The sequence below is a fragment of the Electrona antarctica genome, assembly GCF_951216825.1.
Source record: "Electrona antarctica genome assembly, chromosome: 16".
Classification (NCBI taxonomy): domain Eukaryota; kingdom Metazoa; phylum Chordata; class Actinopteri; order Myctophiformes; family Myctophidae; genus Electrona; species Electrona antarctica.
This window is the reverse complement of record NC_136797.1, coordinates 40,160,616-40,185,258: the sequence shown is the minus strand read 5'-3', so window position 1 is coordinate 40,185,258 and position 24,643 is coordinate 40,160,616. Positions and strand designations below refer to the sequence as shown.

Sequence of the window (24,643 nt, the reverse complement as noted above, 5' to 3'; positions counted from 1 at the left end):
GTGGAGAAGGGAGAGACATGCTAGTTAGTTCATTAGTTAGGTGTTTGAGTTAACAATTACTAATTTTGTGATGGTTTGTCTCACCTGCTTACAGTCATGCTACAGGACAACCGTGAAGGCAAATTCAGTTTGGCTTGAGGCTAGCCAGTGATAACATCCAGAGCTGCCAGGGCCTTCGCAGAGAGTTTTTGCCTGTCACAGTATCTCAAGTTCCTGGTTTGTTGTTTTCTTAGCTGTCAGTATTTCTTATTTTTTCCTTTATTTGGAGCTTTGTTTTGGCCAGTAGGCTATGTGTTATTTAATTTTGAATTAGATTTCTTTTCCAATATTCCAGCACGTTTGGAGGTAAATACAATACAGAAATCACACCCAGTGTGAAGTGAGTGGTGCGGCACCTCAGTGCCGCTGCATCCATCCACTATTAAGCATTAATGAGGATGTATGAATTTGATGTCTGATGATGTATTCATTCACATGGCGGCACATGGGTGGGTGGAATAATAAAAAACAATCACACCCGTGTGAAGTGAGGGGTGCTCTTATCATCATACATCTCATTCTGGCCAATCACAATTTGCGTCCTCACTTTTTTCTTCAATGTTTGTGTCACTCAAAACTGGCCATTCAATGTCAATGGCATTCAATGTATTAATGTTTGTGTTATCACAATGTTTGTGTTTTAAATACACAAACCCTCAAAGCTGGACAAACACACCCAAACACACACCGTCAACTGTTGGAGCAATGAAAACCTGCATTGATGGGTTACTTTTTGTAGCCTTGAACCGTCGGCCAACCTCTTCACCGTTCATATTTGGGCAATGGTTTGTGCTCCGCATGACGTCAGATCAGAGCCTATAAAGTCTGTGAAGAAAAGGCAGAGTGTAATGATCTGGCTTTCTGGCTGATACATTTGGCTTTCTGCTTATTAGAATTGATAGACTCCCTCCAGTCTATTAGGATGGAGAGGAAAAGTGATGAGGAGCAACCAGAGTCAGTTGGACAACTGCTTCAAGAAGATCGTTCATGGGCCGAAGACAGAGAGAATCTAGAGAGAGAGCAGCAACAGCAGCCAGTTGGACAGCTGGTTCAGGAATATTCATGGACTGAAGACAGAGGGAACTCCCAGCGAGAGCAGCAACAGCAGACAGTTGGACAACCGTTTCAAGACTACAGTTCATGGCCTGAAGACAGAGAGAATCCCGAGAGAGGGCAGCAACAGCAGCAGCAGTCAGTTGGACAACTGGGTCAAGAATATAGTTCATGGTCAGAGGATGGAGAGAATCCAGAGAGAGAACAGCAACCGGTTTATGAAAATAATTCATGGGCTGAAAAGATAGAGAATCCCGAGAGAGTGCAACAGGAGTCAGTTGGACAACTGGTTCATGAAAAAGCATGGTCTGCAAACGGAGAGAGTCCCCAGATTGAGCGACATGAGTTGGTTGGACAACTGGTTCGTGGAAATAACTCACGGAATGAAAAGACTCCCAAGAGTCCCTCATGGGCTGAGAAGACTCCCAGGAGTCCCAAGAGTCCCAAGAGTCCCAAGAGAGAGTCAGCTGGACGACCTGTTCAAGAACATAATTCACGGGGTGAAAAGAGAGATAATCCAAAGAGAGAGAGACAACTCCAGTACTACCTCAAACACGCCCAGGATGAATTGAGAGCCAAGGAGAATCTTCGCTTCTTGTTGCAGAAGAAATGGTACATGGAGCGACAGGACCTAGTTGGACAACTGGTTCAGGAAAAGGACACAGGGGCTGAAAACACTAGAGAACTCCAGTACCACCTGAAACGTGCCCAGGATGAACTGAGAACAAAAGAGAATCTGTGCTTCATGTTGGAGACAAAATGGGACATGGAGCGACAGGAGCTATTTGGACAATTGGCTCAAGTAAAAGGGTCAGAGGGTGATAAGGTTAGAGAACTCGAGTACCAATTGAAACACACCCAAGAGCAACTGAGAAACAAAGAGAATCTTTGCTTCATGTTGCAGAAGAAATGGTATGAGGAGCGAAAGGATCTAGTTGGACAACTAGTTCAAGAGAAGGAGGTAGGGGCAGAGAAGATTAGACAACTCCAGTACCACCTGAAATACACCCAGGAAGAACTGAGAACTAAAGAGAATCTTTGCTTCATGTTGCAGAACAAATGGGACGAGGAGCGACAGGCGCTAGTTGGACAACTGTCTCAAGAAAGGGAGATAGGGGCTGAAAGGTACAGAGAACTCAATTATTACTTGAAACGCACCGAGAACGAACTGAGAACCAAAGAGGATCTTTGCGCCATGTTGCAGAAGAAACTGGAAAAGGATCGACGGGAGAAGGAGCGGCAGGAGCTAGTTGGACACCTTGTTTCAGGCCACAAAATGAGTACTGAACACACCAGACAACAGATCCAGTACCACCTCGGCAAAAGTTGGTGGCGTCATAAGCGGGATCGCCTGGTGAACGTTTTCCAAAAAGTAGGTGTGGGGAAGCCCGAGTACCATCTAAAAACCATGGGCCAGGATGAGCTCAGAATCGAAGACAATATTTGCTTCAGGTTGCAGAACAAGTGGGATGAGGAGAGACAGGACACGGCTGGACAACTTCTTCTAGAAAAAGAGATGGGGGCTGGAAAGGGTAGACAACTCCAGTTCCACCACCGCCCACCACCACCTCCTCCCCCCACCACACGACAGCATCACAATAATCCTCTCATGCAATCGTCGCCCCATGCGCAACGGAATCAGAATCATACTTTGACACAGTCGGTTACAAAATCCACCGCTCTCACTACGCGACCTATGCGACAGCTTCACAACCGTCCTCTGACACAGTCGACACCTTCAACACCCACCACACTACAACGATATCAGAATTCTCTGACTCAGTCATCGGTTACAACACCCACGCTAACCCCTACACGCCGGCATCAGACTCAGCCTCTGACATAATTGTGCATGTTACGAAGCCCAGTACACCCCACAATGCTCACGACAGCATCAAAATCATCATCTGATTCACATATGCATGTACGGTTCTGTACTATGCAAGTGGAAGTCAAGTTATGTGAGTGGATTGTTGTCTGTGTAGACTGTAGACCATGCATGGCGAACAGTAGAACTAGTCCCTATAAATGTCTCGCATATAGCGGCCCAGTTCGGCAGGAAACTGAAACCTTGAAAGGTGTACATTTTTTTCAGGGCCAGTTTGTCTTGGGACCAACGAGCAGATGGTGCTCATCTGACCATTTAATGTCCCCCTATGTTTTGTGTTCTTTTGTCATATTTTCGTTCGTTTGTACTTTCCTTTTCACAGCCTTCTCTGTAGAGAGGAGGTTTTGGATATACAGTTGCACTAATACTAATCTGAATCCTAACAACTTCCCTGATAGTGGTGGGGTTCCTTTCCTTTGTTTCAAAGCCTGGACTGGGCCAATGTCTACAGGAGACCTATAGTAACAAGGCTGCCCATGAATCACCTATAGTTTTTTAAAATCTCGATTTTTTTTTGGCATCAATTTAGCTTTGGTCTTGTGGCTCCCCTCAGATAATTCAAATGGTCCTCCAATGTCTGAGAGTGAACCAGCTGGGTTATTGTCCAAGTAACACACGATGGGACTGGAACAGGTGGATTTGGACTTAATTGCACATTTCCTGTTTAACAGGTCTTTAAGGTACTCTTTTACTTTCTCATTAAATTGCTTCGGTAGGCTACTGATTCCTTGTAGGTTGTCCCTCATTCATCCTGAGCAGGTATCACACTCCTCCCACCTTTTGTAGCTTCCACTGATCCCTGCTAGTGCTATTTTCTTGTTCCTGATTTAATGTCGGTGGAACACCGACATACATAGCCTACATACTTGGTCCCTGATTGGCCGGCGGACACCACCGACATACGCAGCCGATTACAGTACTTGCACAAGTAATAAATAAGGTCAATGGGTATGTGTGTATGTCAGTGTACTCCACCGGTCACCACAGTGATATCCCTTGGGCAAATGTAGTTATTAACCCCTTAATGGCTTAATGCCTGAGATACTAACAAATCCCTGAAAATAAAGTTTTATGGTATTTCATGCGAATTACCTGGTCTAAATGCATCAAATTTGCTTTCTACATGTGTTTATTAATGTGCATAGGCACAATGTATTAGATTTATGATGAATGCATTATCAACTAGAACTGCACTCTGTTGAGTGCCTACTTGCTTGTTGATAAGCTTGTTTGATGTCACACTGGAACACGTCATCGTTACGTCACCGTCAACTATACCCTGGCACTGGTACATATATTTAACACGTCATTATGCTCATCCATATATGTGTACATGTATATATGTATGTATATTTACTTTTCTGAGTGGTTGGTGGTATAATGTAATCGGCTGGGTCAATTGACACTGAAACGTATCATCATCGTCAACCAATTATATTCCGTATGTCCGTATGACATCATATCACGTGCATTCTAAGGGACATTTGTACATATCTTCATCACGTCATGGGACATATGTTTCGTAGCATGACAAAAACACACCTGCGCGGTCAGCTTGGGGCGGCGGTGGCTCAGGGGTAGAGTTTCCGGATGGTAACCGCAAGGTCGCCAGTTCAAACCCGGGCTCCCCCAGAGTTAGTGTCGAAGTGTCCTTGAGCAAGACTCTGAACCCCTAATTGCTCCTGATGTGCTGGTTGGTACCTTGCATGGTTTCCGCTGCCATCAGTGTATGAATGGGTGAATGTAATGCACAATCTATGTAAAGCGCCTTGGATAAATGCACCATTTACCATATGACGTCATAACGTGTGCTGGCCCCAAACATCGCACCTGAAAACGAAAACATGACTTGCACGCTCTGCTTGCGCAAGTAATTAAAGTAGCTATGAGCAATAATATGTACAAACTAGAAAAAGTGCCCTTCTGGGCACAGGTCTCCACCAGTGTGTGTGATGTTTGGCAAAATGTTTAGGAGTAATATATAAACGTGTGTGTGTGTGTGTGTGTGTGTGTGTGTGTGTGTGTGTGACGCGGCTTGGCCTGTTGTAGCTCCACCATGAGGCTGATTTGAAAACTGTCAAGTGGCATTTATTCCTCAGCCTAGTGGGAATATGCATGCACAGTTTCACCGCAATCGGACGCTGATCACATGACTATGGAGAGCATGTGTACTGATTTGCGTGAAATTTAGATAAAATATGAAGGAGTAATATTAGAAAATGTGTTTTACATATGTCGGCCTCCTGGTGGCGCTATACAGAGCAGATGTGAAAAATTCCAGGCAAAGGTTTTTCCTTGGCCTCTAGGGAGTTGGCATACAAAGTTATCCACAGATCCATGCAGTTAGAGGTAAAAACACTTTTCGGCCAGTTATAGCGCCACCATGAGGCTGAGTTGAAAATGTTCACGTGGCATTTCTTCCTCGGCCTAGTGGGAATGTGCGTGCACAATTTTACGGAAATCACACGATGTGTTCATGATTTGCAGCATTTTGTTTGAAACTGAGCACTCCTGCGAACTTTGGAAGCCAATCTTAGCCAATCAGGATGGAGTCTGAGAAATCTGAAAGACCTGTTTCGTTGAATGGCTCTAGAGAGACTGTGTACCAATTTGTGTGATGTTTGGACAAAATCTGTAGGTGTACTGTCCAAAAACTTGTTTTGCACAAAGCGGCCTCCTGGTGGCGCTATAACAGGCCGTTCTGGAAATTCTGGGGCAGAGGTTCATCGTTGGCATCCAGGGAGTGTGTGTGCAAAATTTGGCATTGACCAGGTTAACGGTGCCAGAGATTAGCTGTTCACAGACGGACACACGGACGGACGGACACACGGACACACGGACACACGGACGGACGGACGGAGTGCAAAACATAGTCTCTCCCCATGCCTTCGGCCTGGTGGAGACAAAAAACTAACTACCTTTTTTATTTATGTTTTCTTGGTATTCAGACAGCCAGCAATGAGTAAAACACTCCCCCCAAAAAATGAGTCTCTGTGACACATCTAGGGGCCGCAATCTGCATTCAAAGATGTTCCTAGAAGCTTTGTCATTGGTCGAAAAAAACCTGGTCGAAATGACAGTAATAATCAGGACAGGAGTAGACAGGCAAATCGACAAATGACAAAGCTTCTAGGAAAATCTTTGAATGCAGATTGCGGCCCCTAGATGCGTCACAGAGACTACATTGTTTTTTAGAGTGTTTTACCCATTGCTGGCTGTCTGAATACCAAAGAAAAGGGTAATTAAAATGTTGACAAATTGCTTATAGCAGCTTTAATGCAAACCCCCAAATCCCATAACATATATCGTTTGAGCCTTGAACATATATATCGTTTGGCGTTTGATCTAAAGTCATCAATTTAGCTTTCTAGAGTGTTTATCCATGAATGTGGACATGTACAATTTATTTGATTTCAGAATAGGGCATTTTTAGACATTAACCCCATCATGCTTAAAGGAGAATTCCATACTAGAAGGCTTTCTTACCTTTATTTGTAGTTAAGTCCCCACCAAAGAGGTCCAGGTGTTATTTTGTGCAAAAGTGCATTATTGGCTATTTCCCCTACCATAAGCCCTCAATGGGGGTTGGGTTTTTGTGCTAATTTGCTTATTTCCATCAAAATAAGTAGTAAAGTGTGCCGCTTGGGATACTATTTACATTATGAAGAGAGGCTACATACAAAAAAAATGATTTTTGCGCGATGGAAATAAGCGAATTAGCACAACACCCCATAGACCCATTCAATTCAATGCAATTCAATGCAATTCATTGAGGGCTTATGGTAGGGGAAATAGCCAATAATGCGCTTTTGCACAAAATAACACCTGGACCTCTTTGGTGGGGACGTAACAACTACAAATAAAGGTAAGGAAGCCTTCTAGTATGGAATTCTCCTTTAACACAGCAAAAGCCCATAAAATACAATAATCAATGCAAATGCAACAAATTTGCATTCCAAAATAAATTAATTCACTTATTACTTTATTACACTTATTACTTATACTTAATTAACACACTTTATAATTGCACAAATGTCATCTGGGGCAGGTCTTTAGGTAGATTGGTAGGGCTCAGTGGCCTGATAGATCTAAATACACAACGAATCAAACTACGAAACAGTGTAACTGCCATGACCAAATCAGCTAAAAGTAACTTCATTAATGATAAAGCTCAGGAAAACAAAAACAATCCTCATGAGCTCTGGAAGCTACTAAACAATCAACTAAGCTATGGTCAGAAACTAAAAACCAGATTTTCGAACATAAACATCAAATCTGACAACACTCTCATCACTGACAACCTTGATGTGGCCAACTACTTGAATATCTTCTTTACAAACATAGCAACAACTCTGGTTAACAAACTGCCCTCCCACTCTGGGCTCTTTGGTGTAGAGCACATTACAACCTTCTACAAAAACCTAGGTGTTTGTAAAGACGATTTTAAACTAGTTATGGTAACAACTGATGAGGTAATTAAGAAACTGAGTGCCCTCCAACCCCACAAGGCCACAGGCCATGACAACATTCCCTCCAAATTTCTCAGAGACTCAGCCATCTCTATAGCTCCAATCATCACCCACATAGTAAACCTCTCCATCAAACAGGGACAGGTCCCCCAAGATTTCAAACTGGCCAAAGTAACCCCCTTGCACAAGAAAGGGAGTAAATTAGACCCCGGCAACTACCGCCCTATTTCTATTCTTAGTTCCATCTCGAAAGTGATGGAAAAAATAGTCTATGAACAGGTTGAAAAGTATCTTGCCACTAATAAATTATTGTACGAGTTCCAATCTGGCTTCAGAACATCCCACTCCACTGACACATGTCTTCTCTATTTGAGCGACCACATCAAACAAGAGGTGGACGCTGGCAAATACTGCGGCATGGTCATGCTGGACCTCCAAAAGGCTTTTGACACCGTGAACCACTCCATACTGGTTAACAAGCTAAAAGCAATTGGTTTCGATAGCACATCAGTGAGCTGGATGCAATCCTACCTGGAGGGGAGAGAACAGATGGTGGAAGTGAACGGAACACTGTCCCCCCCCCTCCCAGTGAGCTGTGGCGTTCCACAAGGAAGCATACTAGGGCCTCTACTGTTCCTAATATATGTAAACGACATGACTTCAGCCTGTGACTGCAACTTGTTCCTGTTCGCAGATGACTCAGCACTGCTGGTCTCGGACAAGGACAAACTGCAGGTTGAAAATGCCCTCAGCTCTGAACTCGGTAGAATCTGCACCTGGCTCGCTGATAACAAACTATCTTTACACCTGGGAAAAACTGAATCCATTCTCTTTGGCTCTATTAGTAATCTCAGCAAGGCAAATGGCTTCTTGGTTAAAGTGGGTGACAATGTTATCACACGTAAAGATGAAATTACCTACCTAGGTTCCATCCTGGAGGCTAATCTTTCCGGTGATAAAATGGCCACCAACGTAATCAAAAAAGTCAACCATAGAACAAGATTCCTCTACAGGATCTCCTCACTGGTCAACAAAAACACCTTGAAGACCTTAACAGGAGCACTTGTACAGGGTTTCTTTGACTATGCATGCACCTCCTGGTACCACAGCACCTCAAAGGCCCTTAAAACCAGGCTCCAGACTTCCCAAAACAAACTGGTCAGGCTCCTACTTGATCTAGCCCCCCGAACCCACCTCACCCCTGCCCACTTCGACAGGCTGGAATGGCTTAGGGTCGACGACAGAGTACAGCATCTTGCAATGGGTCTGGTCCACAAGATTCGATACACCACCAAGATACCCATGTACCTGTCTAGATACTTCCTTAATGTTAACGAAGTCCACACCCACAACACCAGAGGGAGTGCAACGAACCATGTACAACCCAGATTCGGCACAAACAAGGGACTAAATTCTTTTCGCTCCTATGCCACCAAAATGTGGAACGCCCTACCAACTGTCATTAAGACATGCGAATCCCTTGACTCCTTCAAAACCGCTCTCAAAGGGCACCTACGGATGGCTGCAATTCGAAACTGGCCCCCGTAAAATCTGAATCCCCCCCCCGCCCCCCCCTTCTTTCCCCTCACTGTATATATTTCTTTTCCCTTTTTACCTCCTTTTTGATGAATTCCTGTTCTGTCTATAGAAGTGTCTATTTGTACGTCTCTAAATGTTTTGATGATTTGAACATGGTGGACCCTGTTGGAAACAAGTGTAATGCTTAATTGGGTCGTCCACTCACAGTTAACAGCCTTTGTATTGAGTTTGTGCTTGAAATGTACTGTAATTCTGCAAACTGTTAATAAATTCTTCAATCAATCAATCAAAATCTTTTTCATGCGGGTGGAAGATGCCAATCAACATTTTGCCACAAAGTGGGGGATCTACATTCTCAATTCATCTGTTGGTGGTAGTGCAGCTGGTTTGAAGTACATGCATGACCTTTCCCATTCTTTTCTCCAAGACTTTAGACTAGTAGTCTAGTTTCCTCCATAGTTTCCTTAACGGAACAGGACCTGAAGGTCCAGATGGCACTTGCCTGGAATGCCTAGCACAAGATAAGGAGAGTGTGGAAATCAGACCTCAAAAGGCGGCTGTTTGTAGCTACAGTGAGTGGAGTCAGTGTTGCCATATGGGGACAATACATTGACCCTCATAGTACAGCTGGAAAGGGACCTGGATGGAGTCTGTTTCCAATTAAATGAGAACACAGCCTTCTGGGTTAGAAACATTGTTGATAGGAGGAGATATGTCATAGGATATCTATTTATGGGTTGAATCAGTGGGGTGAGAGCGGCTATCTTTGGGAGAGCTTTTGTTCTATTTGTCTGTATGGATGTACTGTTGTATGGTTTGTGTACTGTATGTATTGTATGTACTGTTCATCTGTGTTGAGGAACCCCTCTAAAATGAGATGATGCATCTCAAGGGGCTTATCCTTTCAATAAAGGTATATAAATTTGCATTCCATCTTCTGTGTACATGGCAGTTAAGACTGGTGCCAGCTCATAGGCAAAGGGCATCCTCCACAAGTCCACATGAACATCACAGTCACTAGACAGGAGTACGGTGACCGTTGAATAGATAGAATAGAATTTAGGTCATACACTTTGGAGTGTATCATTTGAATGGATTCATGGCTGTTGTTGCCACCATCTTCACTTTAGATGGGATGGTCTTGTAAAATACCTTTAACCATGGTCTTTTCAAAATCTTGCAAGATTGTGTCTACATTGACAACTGGTGTGATGACCACATACATCTTGGAGAAAGTAATGCAATCTCATAATCCTATTTTTGGGGGAAATGCTCGGTGGATGTTTGGTGCAAGATGCTCAAGATAGATGATCTGAAAGGGTTAATATGCAACCACCTAAATAAATATGCTACAGTTTCACTAATACAGATGGTAGAAAGCAGATTTGATACATTTGACTTGATTATTGTGCATACAATTTCATTCTCAAAATATATATGTTATGGCATGTTGGGGTTTTCAGGGATGAAGGGGTTAATTATATGCATTAATAAATAATGCATTAATCATACATTTGATACATTGTGCATTTCCATCAAAGTTGATGCATTTAGTACTTTGCATGATTTTCTTTTGTGTTTCGGGCATTAACCCATTTATGCCTGAAAAAAAATGTCTTCTAGATCCTGACAGTTTTCTGAAAAACCTCATGTTTCTATATCACTCAATATTTCATGTCAAGGACCCCAAAAATTATATGTAATATGCCTCCGCCCATCATCTGAAAATATGTTGTTCCAGGGACCCCCCCAGAAGCAAAGATTTTAGTTAAAATGTTCACTCTAACAATATATATTCAAAGATTCGAAAATAGCAGACCTACAAGCTCATAGCGCGGCATAATAAAACGTAAGACTTAAGGTACAAGTGTATATAGCCTAGCCAAAATTGGCACTATGATTGGCTGGTGTGCCATTCTGTACTGTGATTGGCTGAGCATCGCATAATGGGTGTGGCACAGGAGACACCCAGGCCGCTATATACCTGACATTGTCACATTGTTAATGTATCTAAAGTAGGTTTTACTGAAAGAGGGAAGACAATAGAGGACAGATCCCAGACCCTCTTTCACCTGGGTGAAATGTAGCCTACTCACAATATCATATCCCCAAACGCGTATGGACTAGTACTAGTTCATTTAATTGTGGGATGCAAAAATCGTGACTTGGATTGACAAACTTGATACCAGGGTCATGTGCAACTAAACTAGACACTGAACCCCTAATTGCTCCTGATGTGCTGGTTGGTGCCTTGCATGGTTTCCGCCGCCATCGGTGTATGAATGTGTTTGTGAATGGGTGAATGTAATGCACAATCTATGTAATCTATGTATATAAATGCACCATTTACCATTTACTAATCGGTGTTGTTCTCCAAGATGACAGCGCAGCGTTTATATATAGTTCTTCCAAACCATTGCAGAGGTTAAAAAAAAGAAACAAGGAAAAAAAAGGGTTTGATATGAAGCTGGACTGCAACATATTAGTATTACAAAAGGAATTCATAGCTAATCATAACCACCCCCAACCACAGGTGGGGGTGGTGTTCTGCTGCTGTCCTGCTAAATTAAAACATGATATTGCAAACATCTGGTCAAATTACAGCCACACTGGAAAGAAATGGCAGAAACACGTAAGTGGTTCCGCTGTCAATGATTTAACTAAAACACAAAGGACAGTTGGCTTGAATTTCTATGCTCCAACAATATTGAAACATTATTACTGTAGCCTAATTTAGTTTGAGTAAGAGTAAGGCATAATAAGTGTCTTCCCCTAACCAACATGAGGATAACGTGTGCGTGCGTGTGTGTGTGTTATGATTTAAAATATAATTCCAAAAATGCACCCATTTCTTTACACCTGTAAGCCTGTGATGTGACAATAATGCAGAGACTGATTCTGATGCGAGCTTTGTGTGAACCAACAAACACAGCTAAGAACATGAATGGAGAATGTGTAAGTATTTAAATCTCATAGTATGGACGGTTCCTGAATGAGCCACTTTGTTTCTTCTCTTCTTTCCCACCACTACGGCCCCTCCTGTCCTTCTTGTCGGATCTTTTCTCTTTATCATACCGAGAGTCCTTTTTACTTCCAGAGGAGGTTCTCTCAGCTCTAGATCTTTCAGCTGAGAGCGTAGAGTCTGAGGAAGGACTGGTACTTTTGCTTCTTTTAGAGGAATTTGTACCATTCTCACCTCTTCTACGCTTGGGGTCTTGGGTCACTGAATCCCGGTCACTGACTATGTGGAATCTTTTCCTGTCGTTCCGATCCCTGGATCTGCCGTGTTGTGTGTTCTCATACTTTGGTTCGTTGCCAGATGATGAGTGCGATGGTGAAGAGTGGCTGTCAAGCCTTCGCCGCTTGTAATCCCTCTCAGACTCAGCAGACTCTGATCTGGGAACTGGTGACTTGAGGGACCCAGCTATAGTGTTCCTGTCTCCCCTCTCCTTGCTCTTGGATCGAACAACTGAATTGTAGTTGGTGTAGTGCCTAGATGCAGAATCCTTTGGTTTGTTGCCATTGTCCTTCACAGAAAAGGAGTGCGGTAGTGAGGAGTGGCTGTCAAGCATTCGCCGTTTGTGATCCCTCTCATACTCGGCAGACTCTGATCTGGGAACTGGTGACTTGAGGGGCTTGTCCATGCCGCAAGCGCCATTTTGTTGGCCGGCAGGAGAGGCGTTGCACACTGGTTGCTCCTTGTGATGAAACTCACTTTCTGGGACCATGTGCTTACTCTGGCTTCTCAACTTACCTGAATAACCCGTGGCCAAGGCATAGAGGTCTGGCCTCTTCTCCTTCTCCTCCCGACAGATCTTGTTGATTTTGAACTCCAGTGCCTGGCCAAGGTTTAGCACCTTGGGGTAGAGGGGCAAGAGCTTAGTGAGAACAATCAGAATATTCCGCATGTGGATGTACTCCCTAGTCTCCAGGCAGTGGATTGAAGCTTCAGTCAGCATGTAATGCCACTTATGCACCACGTGCCTAAAGTTCTCGTAGTCCACCTGGTCAGCTTTGTTCTCTCCGTTGGACCCCGTGGCTCTGAAGGTCATGAATCCGGGGTAATTGCTGCACTCTTTCTCGTAGATGGCGCAATCGCTGTGCCAGCGAGCCACTGTCTTCAGCATGCAGCAGAGGAAGAGTCCATAGCACTGCGACTCATTCTCTGTACAGCTGGCGACTGTGTAAATGATCACAGAAAACACCCTGTCGTAACACAGGAGGGTGCAGAAATTGGGTGTCTTCTGTTGGTGCACAAGCTCCACAAAGCGGGCACAGTACACAGCATCGATGGCAGAGAAGATGCAACGTGGGAAGATGCAGAGCTGCAGGAACTTGGTGATGGTCTCGTTTGTTGTGGATGTAGCCAACAGCCAGTTGTCTTTCTCCAGTTTGAGGCGGTGCAGGACCCTCTGGACGTGCTCCTTTTGCTTCTCCTCCTCCTCTTGCAGTTTGTCCTGCATGGCTGTGTAATTATCCTTCTCCTTCTTGAACTTGTTGACCACGCGCTCATAAGCATCATGGGGCACGGCCAGGTCATACATGGTCAGGGTCCAGAAGGTGGCGTAAAACTGGGGGCGGAGATCATCCCAGATGCCGGGCGGATAGAGGGACACGACTGCCTCGTGTACTGGCGCCATCACCTGTTCGCATGCTACCATGTACTTGTGGACCATCTGCTGCTGCCCAGCTTGTTCTTTCTGCAGCTCATCAGATTTGGACAGAATCTGGTGGGCATACATGGGCCGAGACAGGAAGAAGGCGGCATCGTGCGGAGTGTGGAACTGGTTACACAGGATGTCAATGCAGGGTACAAGTTTCACGTAATCCTCGGTGCTCAAGTTAGATGCCAGGAATCCACCAAACTGCACTAGTGTGTTGTGACACTGGTCATAGAGCTTGCCTACTAGTTTGGGGTGTTTCTCTACTCCTTCTTTGAAAACCACCCCATCACGTTGCTTAGCCATTAGGAGGCACAGAGGCAAAGCCAGTTCATGGTCCAACAGGACATCCTTAAGACGCTGAGATGACTTCTTAGTGTTCCTAATCTGGTCAAAGCAGCCACCCTCAGCTTTGAGTAGCTCTCCTCCCGCCATTGCCTCCAACTGCTCTGGTGTAATCTCCTCACTGATCTCAATGCCGGCCATTTTCTGCACAACCTCCTTCAGGATGATCAGCTCAGAGCTCTTCCCTGCTTTCAGCTGATTGGTCACGTACTGAAGAAGTCCGACCAATTCGATGGGGTATTTACTGAATGCGGCTCCACACATAGCTGCCAAGTTCTGAAGCCCAGAAGAGATGGTAGTATCATTGTGCTTTGTTTTCTCCTTCTCTGGGTCGGCCACAGCCTCTATGATGCAATAGGCCAAGATGTCATAGTTGAGTGATGTGAGGTATTTCAGGGAGTCCACCACTGGACCAATGAGGTTGTCAAAACACTGGATCTGAAACAGGATATAGTCAAAAAGGATGGCGGGGTTGCTATGGCTCAGTTTGCCAATTTGCTTTCCAGATTGTTTCACGCTCTCTTTGGTCAATCTCTTCATAATGTATTTGGCCCTTTCCAAAGTCTGATCTTTGACCTTGACCAATAGTGGGTGGCTGGAGTATGTCTCATTTTTCCACTGCCCATATAACCGGTACCTGTGCTGGTAGGGGAAGCGTTTGAAGAGCCCCCAAAGTTCTTCAGACATGCCAGAAGAATTGCAGTCCATCAGAGACAGAGATGGCAGCAGCACCTGGTCCGCAATGCTCAGGAAGCAACTAAGCAATATCTCCATGTTGTCTTTGTCAGCTCTGGCATCACTTTGGTACTCTTTCATGAAGGCCTTGCCCAGACGCACTATCTTGGCAAAGAGGTCAGGGTCATGGAAGAGGTGGGGGCCCAAGTACCCCAGCATGCTGAACGTGTCCCTCCGCAGGTCCTCAAAGCTCTCTGCTGGCAGAGGGATGCTCTCGTTTCTCAGTGGACACGGCTTACATCCCTTTTCCCCTTTGGGTACCCCATCTCTTCGGGACACTGGCTCCACAGTCAAGTAAACTGGCTCCACGGTCAGGTGCACCAGCTGGCAGAGAGCCTGAGCAATAGCCGTGTGAAAAGTGGTATAGAAGGGGGGCATCTTGTCCATAATAGCCTGGGAATCACGCCAGTTTCCAATGCTGAGCAGTGCTTCCAACAAACCGAGCTTCTGGTTATCAGGTGGTTTATTGCTCTCTCCTTCCTCCTTCTCTTTCTCCTCTTTTTCCTTGTCGTCACTCTTCTCAGAAGGTAGATGGTTAGCTAGCCTGCGAGCGAACTGTTTGGCCTCTAACATTTCTCGTTTGTGTTCCTCTACAATGGTGGCATCCAGTGGCATGAGATGTGCATATAAGTCTTCCAGCTCTATCAGGTTGTGGTGAAGCAGGGCGGCAGCAATGTGATGAAGTGCTTTAGGTGTTTCCTCATTGGGCCCCTGGTAGAATTTGAACTTGAAGCCCAGGATGTGGCAAAGGCTGACAGGCTCACACATGTAAGACTTGATAAGGGACAAGAAGAACTCATCTTGGTCCGTCCGATCCTTATAGACCTCGAGAATGATATCCAAAACACGATTGGGGTCCAAATTGAAACAACCTATGAGGGATTTGATGCTTTCGAGGACAACGTGGCTGTTGATGTTAGACAGGTCCTGGCCCATCTCGGTGATAAGCTTTGCATAGCCTTCATTCTCTTCCCTCAGCAAGTTAAACTTCTGTTGCTTGTAGAAGAGTTTTGTCTTGATTTTTACAAGTTTCTGGTTAAACAGAAGAGCTTGCTTTACAAGTCCAAGAGACTCTAGCGTTTCTGGATCGAGCCTCTCTTTCAGAATTGACACTGGCACAAAAAGAAAACATGCTCCCACCAACTGTGTGTATTGATCACGTTTGTGTCTTTCTTCCAGTGCACTTGTTTCTATATCAAGTATACAGAAAACGTCTGCTAAAATGGATGACATGTCATCTCTGAACTCCTTCACTTCACCAAGAACACTGGCAGCAAGATCCAACTTCAAGTTCCCCTGTACAACTTGCCAGCAGAGTTCATACAAGGCAGATTGTATATCTTGGATAGTACTGTCGTGACTTTGTTTCTCGGTGAGATTAGTACCGTCATGGGTAGTTATCTCTGTGAGACCCTTGCACAGCTGGACAAAGTCATGTCTTCCTGATGTTTCCCAGTTGTTGATCCAGTCACTGGGGAGGATAAGTGTTGCCATCTTCACCACACAGCCGGGAGGTCTAGTTTGTTGTATGACTCAAATGTCAAAATGTGTCTCAGAGTCTTAGTAGAAGCGGTCGAGTCTTAAGTCACAAACACAACACAAGCCGTTGCTTAACAACGCTGATTTGTGCAGGCGTTTCCTTATTTGGCATTATACAATATAAGCCTACCAGCATTTTGATTGGTCTAAATACACTATCCACCGTTTTCATACCACAATAAAGCATTCCTAGCCATGTTAAAAAATGAAGCTCTGGCATCGTGGGTTAGTGACAGGCCAATATATGGCATTCCACATCACATTGTGCTCTGCAGAAGTTTGGATTCATAAGATATTGTTTTGCCTAGCCCGTACTACCTCGATGACCTTGGAGGCTTATGCAAAGGCTAAAAATGACGGGAGGCATACTATGGTTCGACGGAGCATTGGTTCGACATGCGTCCGCACCTCGGACTAGCGCCATGCTCCCGTGCTTACGGTTATGGTTAGGTTAGGGTTAACACATGCACCCAAAAATGACGGGTGCAGTACTTAGTTTAGACAGTTTTTGGTTTAGACTAGTCATTGGTTAGACCAGTCATTAGTCCTACAACTACAACCTATCTCAAACCCTCACCCTAACCCTAACCTCCCACGGGGCAGCACACCTAAACCTAACCTTAACCCATGTCTAACCAATGACTAGTCTAAACTAAGTATGCACCCCAAAAAGGACAGACATCCGTACAGATTATTGTATTAGAGGGAGCTGTCGAAGAATTCTAAAAAGTAAACATTTAATATCCCGTATATTTTAACTCTGTTCTAACTACGGAACTAACCTTTGGGGGGAGATATTGGTATGTCATATCCCTGAACGGATATGGACTAGTGTAAATCAATTACAATAGTGCCAAACCTCAAATCAAATAATATATTCTTTTGGGTGGACCAGCCTTCTATGTGGGTGGGCCATGGGCCCAGGACCACCCATGGCTATGCCCCTTGGGCATATACTTACTAGCCTCAGAGATCTCCATATATTGGCATATTTATATAAATTGGTGACATCTCATGGATCTCCATATATGGGCATAATTTATATATACACACACACACACACACACACACACACACACACACACACACACACACATATATATATATATATATATATATATATATATATATATATATATATATATACACACACACACACACACACACACACACACACACACACACACACACAACAAGACATAGCAACATACATATATACACCACTAGAAAAATAAGTAAATAAAAAAGACTGAAATACAGGACCAAAACAGACACACAATAAAGTAAAATAAAAATATAATAAGAATATAAAGGTATATATATATATATATAACCAGGTAGGACTATTATTTAAAAAATCACACCCCTGTGTGAACTGAGTGGTGTAAGGTCTTATATAGATAGACTCACTGATCAGCTGTGGTCTGACGTAATGTCTGACGTAATGAAATCACACCCGTGTGAACTGGGTGACCATAGCAACCATGCTCATTTTTTGGTACGAACAGACACAGACAAACAGACAGACACGTAAACTAACAAAGCCAGTTGTAGTGGTTTACACCACTGAACAAAGCCAGTTGTAGGAGTACCACTCAAAAATATAATAGAACTCTATGCGTTTAACCCATCTTAACTTCCATGAGCAGTTGGCAACTGTTTTTTACTGCACACACAATACAAATCAGTTCATTAACATAATGTTTGTTTATGAGAGAGAGAGAGAGAGAGAGAGAGAGAGAGAGAGAGAGAAGGGGGAAGGCATGCAGGCTTGAGGTGCGTGCGGAAGTGGTGTGTGTGTGACCGTGCCTGTGAGGGCGAGAGAGAGAGAGAGGATGCTGCTGATATGCAGTAGTTCCTGACACTGTGAGGACGATCAGCTGTCTAGATTTATTTTACAGTAGTATCTGCTGCCAGTCCGATGATTATTCACCGATGACAACGTCTGCTTAAAGGTACAAATATTGTAGTATATTATTTCGCTCCACTTCACAATAACTTTGCCATGAACTTGTATCGTGTATTGTCATGTCTAGCGTGGATAATGCTGCCACCTGCTGACGCATACCCGGTCAGTTATTCCTCAAAGAGAGAGACATTTGTGTTAAATCTTTAATATGAATTCAGACCACAGTCACCACAATTACCAGGAAGGCTGAAACGTAGGCCTACAGTCTAAACTATATTGTTGTGGGCTAAGGGCAATATGGGGATCATAATACACTATTCCTTTTCTATGCGTCGAGGCGGGGTTGAGTTTCCAGGAACAATGTTGTTGCTTAAGCACAGGAGGAAATCGTGTCGACTTCCTTACCAAATTGCGTTATCAATAACAAATGAAATGTTTTGCTAAAGTAGTTGTGACTTTCCTGCTAAAGTGGCAAAGGTGTATTTATTTTTCTACACAGTAAACAGTAAAGTCTTCAGTCAGTGTTCAGACTAATCAATTTAAAGGTGCTGTGAAGTATGATTTTATTATTATTAAAAGTACAATTATTTTTACTTTATTACAAAGTAATTAAATAACAGTGGTCTCCCCTGCTCTTTAATACAACAATATATTGATATACAATTTCAGGTGGGACACCAGTTTTAATAATAATATCACTCCTCTTCAGATGACTGGGATACATACAACTTGGAAACTATTCTGTGTGCGTGTGAGACTGTGTCCTGTTTGCAATGGTGATTGACTGGGCTTAATTTGCCTAGTTTCTGGTTTCTGTGCCCTCAGCAAATGTAAACAATTCTCCTAGCTATTTTACAGCACCTGTCTTGCTTGCACACACACACACACACACACACACACACACACACACACACACACACACACACACACACACACACACACACACACACACACACACACACACACACTCACACTCACACACACATTTGGCGTTTTGGTCCTTACTCTGTAAACAAACTGGCTGCCCAATCGTTGTTTTGATTGGATGCCTTCCTTCCTCCTTACCTAAGTAGAGTCCTACTGAGTGAACAAACTATGAAACTCACCCAGCATGTTTAGACACACGATATACTGCAGCAGGTGAGTTATGTCACCTCCAGGGTCAAGAGCAACTCCCACACCTGCACCCAGCCAGCCCTAGTTCAGAGACTCGCTTAACCACTTAAAACCCTTCTTTATACTTCTTTCACCAGGGTTCCCCAGGCATCTATCCAACCATGACCCATATTCCTTTTTCACTCTCCACAAAATCGGTGCATTCATATAGCGACTTCATCCAAAGCGATGTGCGCTTCACATTCACATGCCGAATGTGGAGGAAATTATGCAAGGCACCAACCTGCCCTTCGAAACATTGACACTAACCCAGGAGGAGCCAGTAAAAAGGATATACAGTATATTTTTATTTTAACCTGTGTGGCGCCTCCATTTTTTTGAGAATGTCATTATAGGCGAGCATTGTAAATTAATTTCACACATTTTCAGCTATTTTCACTGAATACAGATGTAAGTAAGGTTCCTGAGCCATGTAGCCCATTGTCAGGAGCCTATCTCCTGTTTCTGTAGTGTGATGTACAAGTACATCCCCTGGGCATGATGTACAAGACAGTACACCCCCTGCCCTGGGCATGACACTAGTACAATGTCTTACCCCCAATCCAACCCGTGATGTAATGCCAAAAGGAAGGCATTGGGTACCACTTTTATTTTAGTCTTCTTTGGTATGATTCAACATGGGATTGAAAACTGACCTCCCAGTCTCAGGGTCACCACTGAGAAGATGTGCCTGGATGAAGATTTTTACTTCTTACTTTTGAACATTTGGGACAGAACCCCAACAGAGCAGTTTCATCTTGAGCTTGACAGATTTCCACTTCTCTTGTAAGTTCTGGTGCCACCTGGCCCAGTCATATCCAGATCCACTTTACCCCAAGCATTCCCCATAAACAGGCTAACCCCAAATACTCTAACCGCTGTTGCCAAACATTTTCAGCTCGAGAAGACGAGAACCAAATAATATATTAATTTTGTAGTCTCCCCGCGACTCAAACTTAACAAGAATACATTATTGATTTACCACATGAAGCCCTATTTCAAAATTAGTGAAATAAACAGACAATTTAGAAGTTCATAATGCTTTGTGAGTGAGTCAGCCTATTTTCATCAGAGATTTGGTGTAGAGGGGAAAAAAGGAGGGAGAGTACTAGTCTATAGACCCCTGCGGGACCCCGGCCAACGAAGTACAGTATATACATACATATAGGGTTTGAGTGGTTATCTCAAGCCTAACTGAAAGCGTTTTCTAAACTGCATGGTGTTGGCTAATTCAGTTCTCCCAGAGGAATGTTCCAAAGAGAGGAGATTAATTCGCTCCTCCAATCCCTCTTAATTGGGATCAAAGGTTGTGGTGATGGATCCCATCGGACAAATGCATTTAAAGACTCACGCTCGCACACTGGGCCCCCTCAGTCACACGCTGTACACTGTGCTGCCCTGGACAGAAAGGTACACGCCGGCTTGGACGTTTTGTTCAGCTGTAGACCTAAGAATTAAGGGACATACGGGCATGGACACTGGCACAGGAGTCATTCTTTCGTTTCGTTCGCCACTGTATTGGATGTAATAGTTGAATGTTTTAATTTCGGACCTGGATATTACCTACTTACAGTAAGAGGACAAAAGGATCATATTTGAGTTGTTTCAACATAAAGGTGGTTTAAAACTTTAAAGTGATAAAAAGACAGTGATTTTCTGTTATAATAAGTGTTAAATAGCTCTATATTCTGATACAAATAGACAAATAGAGTGTTTGTTCAGTAACAGGGGTCTCCCTGTACCTCCAGCTCAGATTGGGATACCAATTTTGATCAGGAGAAAAGTCATACATGAAACGGTTAAAGACAGTGATGACTACATTGGAACTGGAACACTAAAATTTAAGCTGATATATCTGTCCTCTCTCTCTCTCTTGATTGTATGAAATTCCTTGTGAAACTGGTATCCATGCACCTGAAAATGTATTTTCAGTTTACTATAGAGCTGGAGAGAATGGGGAGACCTCCGTTACTGAACTGTAATCATTGCTTTATGAATAATATGAGAATATAACTTTAACAGTTTTCTCTTTTCAAAACCCTTTTTGTTTTAACAAAATATATCACTTACAGCGAGTTTAAGAGAATGTAACAAAATGGACCCTTATGGTCCATTTGTAAAATGTCAGAGTTAACAATGGGATAAATTAAGATTTTACTGTTATAAATTAACACTGAGAATTTTACTGTTTAGCATTGCATAATGGGCGTAAATGTGGGAAGCATCCTTTTGAGAGGACATTAACTGTTTCCCAAAAGTGTCGGGGTGTGTTTCATTCCTGCTGATCCCCAATTATTGTTTATTTGTTTTGTGTCATGTTTCATGTTTGCCGTGGGCTTTTAGCTGTTGTAACATAATCTCCAGTGATATTCATGCAAATTACGGTCAGCTTCAGTTCCTTTTTTTGTATCTTCTCTATAGACGTGTACCTGGGATATGCAGTTTCTCTAAAAAATCCATTCAAGGTAAATAAAATCTGTGCAATCAGGAACTCAAAATACAAACGGATCAACCACAGGCCGTTCAGTTTGAGGAACAAGGAGTAGGTCAAAACCTAATTGAGTTCTCTCTATCTAAAAAGGATGTCGACCGCAACAGTTAACAGTGGAGGACCAGGAAGCAGAAGTTCTAAACTGTCAAAGCACCGTAAAAAGGTAAGGCATCTTACTTTAGTTCTCTCTCTTTAATTAAATTATGTATCTTTACACACAGTAGCACTGTATGATGGAGGCTGTATAATGGTGGCAGAGAATATACTAAGCAGAGAGCCTAGAATCCTGGTCTCTGGTCTCCCCCTCACCCCCTGGCCAGCCTGATGGAGGGGAAAGGAACTGGTTGGAATAACGTGTTCCTTCCACGCACTACGTCCAACCAGGGAAACTCCCCCCTGTTAGATGAAAAGAAGCGGCTTGGACTCCTCATGCATTGAAGGAAGAATGAAGTCAGTCCGTTGCTCTCCCCAGTTTGGCAGAGGGAGTGTAGCGCCCAGGATTACATTAGATAATTGACACTGGGTGAAAATAACGGGTTACAAAAATGATGGGGTAAAACTTTAAGATAACAAATAAATAAAATAAAAACAGTGAGCCTAGGATTACGGATGTAAAGCGATTAATTCAATTATAACATATGCAGTATAAGGACTCCAGTTGAAATGGTGGCTCAAGGAGTACAGGGAAATGGAACAACAGATTATTTTCTTCTTTTTCTAAATAAAAATATATTCTTATTATTGTTAACATTCAGCCATTAAATAATACAGCTCTCCATAGATAGATATTTTTTTAAACAAGACATTAACATAAAATAAAACACATAATAAAACACAAGATAAAAATAAAATTACATTAACAAAGAAAACACAGACAATAACACAAAGAACCAGATTCTGTGAGAAACTCATACAGATATCTGGGGGGTATGAGCATTGTGTTCGTGAGACGGATCGTTGACACAGTGATATATTATTCTGTCCTAGCGCAGTGGTTTTCAACCAGTGGTCCGGGGACAACCAGTGGTCCTTGAGGGGGTTCCAGGTGGTCCCCAGCTAAATGATGAAGTTGGTAACCAAATGGACCCATTCAACTCTTGAGAGTTGCCTGAGGAAGGTCCCTAGTGACCGAAACGTTGCTTCATTAAATAAGACAATACTCTTGTGCCGAGCAGATACACAGTGTGCGGGTGTACCTCATTGCTTTCACTCTTGAGAGTGTAAAATGAAACTAAATGGATCCGTATATTACACTCTCAAGTGGTACACATTTTTGTTCTGCATTTTATTTAAGTCTACACAATTTGAGAATGTACAACAATCATTATTTTGATACATTTTTGCCTGTTATCTCTCCTATGGTAGCACATCAATACAACATGGAATTGTGGACAAAATCGTATCAAATGATGACAAAGTATTCTTTCGTTTTGGGTCTGAGTGGCTAAATATCATCAAATGGTGGTCTGTGGGCGTGGCTCAAATGCTGAATAAATTATGGATATTGATATGAAAAAGGTTGAAACCACTGTCCTAGCGCAAAACTACAGTCACGTGTTGTAGTGCTGAGCACCAAACCAAATATTCAGAACCACGAAAAGGAGCCAAATCCATGCAAGAAGAAATTTGTTTGCACCGCCCAACATACGCACGTGACCATCCATGCCCTTCCTATATTCGCACGTTCCAGCACGTGACATCACTGAGCTAAAACAGGCCGTAGATAAGAACACCATACATGCTTTCCCTCTCTCGAGGAATGCTGATAAGCCTTAAAGGACCACTTCACCACTTTTCAACCTATCTTCATATAATAGGTCCTCAGTAATAATCATGATAAAATGGCACGATTTTTTTCTACTCAATCTGTGTCTCATAGGAGGGCTGTGGGCAGTTTAGAAACCGTCTTCCAGTGACATCATCATTAAGCAGATTATTTTTTAAACAAGATTTTTTTACAAAAATGTTTAAATTTTCATTATCGTGAGAACGATGGCTTCCATTTTCGCATTGCAACTTTTCAGGACTAGAAAGCCTGCAGTTTTTATTAGCTTGTATTCCCCATCGATGATGTCACTGGAAGACTGTTTCTGAACTGCCCACAGCCCTCCTATGAGACACAGACCGAGTAGGAAAAATTGCGCCATTTTTTCATGATTATTAGTGAGGACCTATTATATGAAGATAGGTTGAAAAGTGGTGAAGTGGTCCTTTAAGTCACATGGAGCATTGGCAGTGTGGTGGTGTTGGGGAGATGGTGCTCGACTAGAAAGCACTGAATGACATCAGCGTCAACACGCCAGGAATGACAGCGACCCAGAGATGGGGGCAAGTATAGAGCCCTGGAGGACCCCTAGTGTCCCTATTCTCTGCATGTCATAATAAGAATGTTATAATAAATTAATAAATATTATGCGAACATTCAACAAAGATTTCCGAACATTCTGCGCAATTTAGCAGATCTTCAAGTTCACAACGTGTCACAGCACGACGTCTTGTGAGCACAGGTCAGGTGTTGAACAGCAGGAGTAGGACAGAGATGCTATGTTCTCCCGATGGGGGCTCCTCACTGGCAGCTGAGCCAGTAGTATACAACAGTATGTACTGGCAGGTGAGCCAGTAGGATACAACAGAAGTGGCAATACAGAAAGGAGTCTTCTTCTTTTTGTGTCTTTGAAGCATGTGGTTAGATGACAGTTTGCCATTTCTTTACAAAGTCCTTTGCATTATATATATATATTTTTTTTAATGTTTTTTTTTTGTGGCTTTCGCCTTTATTTTATTGAGTGGTGCAAACCACTCCAACAACTGGCTTTGTAC

General features: G+C 43.2%; 3 protein-coding genes across 4 annotated transcripts in view; 1 reads left to right on the top strand and 2 right to left on the bottom strand.

Annotated features, from left to right (window-relative positions):
- The window catches only part of LOC306940117 (serine/threonine-protein kinase NIM1-like), an 805,056-nt gene that overhangs the window by 145,376 nt on the left and 635,037 nt on the right, over positions 1 to 24,643 (bottom strand). The gene's annotated exons all lie outside the window — the stretch shown is intronic.
- On the bottom strand, positions 11,952 to 16,223 carry LOC306939481 (THO complex subunit 2-like; the record flags this gene model as incomplete). The annotated part of the gene is made up of 1 exon (XM_079524069.1): positions 11,952 to 16,223. One exon carries the CDS (start codon positions 16,221 to 16,223, stop codon positions 11,952 to 11,954), a length of 4,272 nt encoding a protein of 1,423 aa, XP_079380195.1.
- The window catches only part of LOC306940116 (phosphatidylinositol 4-phosphate 5-kinase type-1 beta-like), a 28,786-nt gene continuing 22,169 nt past the window's right edge, over positions 18,027 to 24,643 (top strand). For both annotated transcript variants that reach the window (XM_079525100.1, XM_079525099.1), the window contains exons 1-3: positions 18,027 to 18,223; positions 21,754 to 21,797; positions 21,914 to 21,986. In XM_079525100.1, coding sequence (XP_079381226.1) covers positions 21,915 to 21,986 — 72 coding nt within the window. In that variant the 5' untranslated portion in view covers positions 18,027 to 18,223; positions 21,754 to 21,797; position 21,914. The remainder of the gene's footprint in view (positions 18,224 to 21,753; positions 21,798 to 21,913; positions 21,987 to 24,643) is intronic.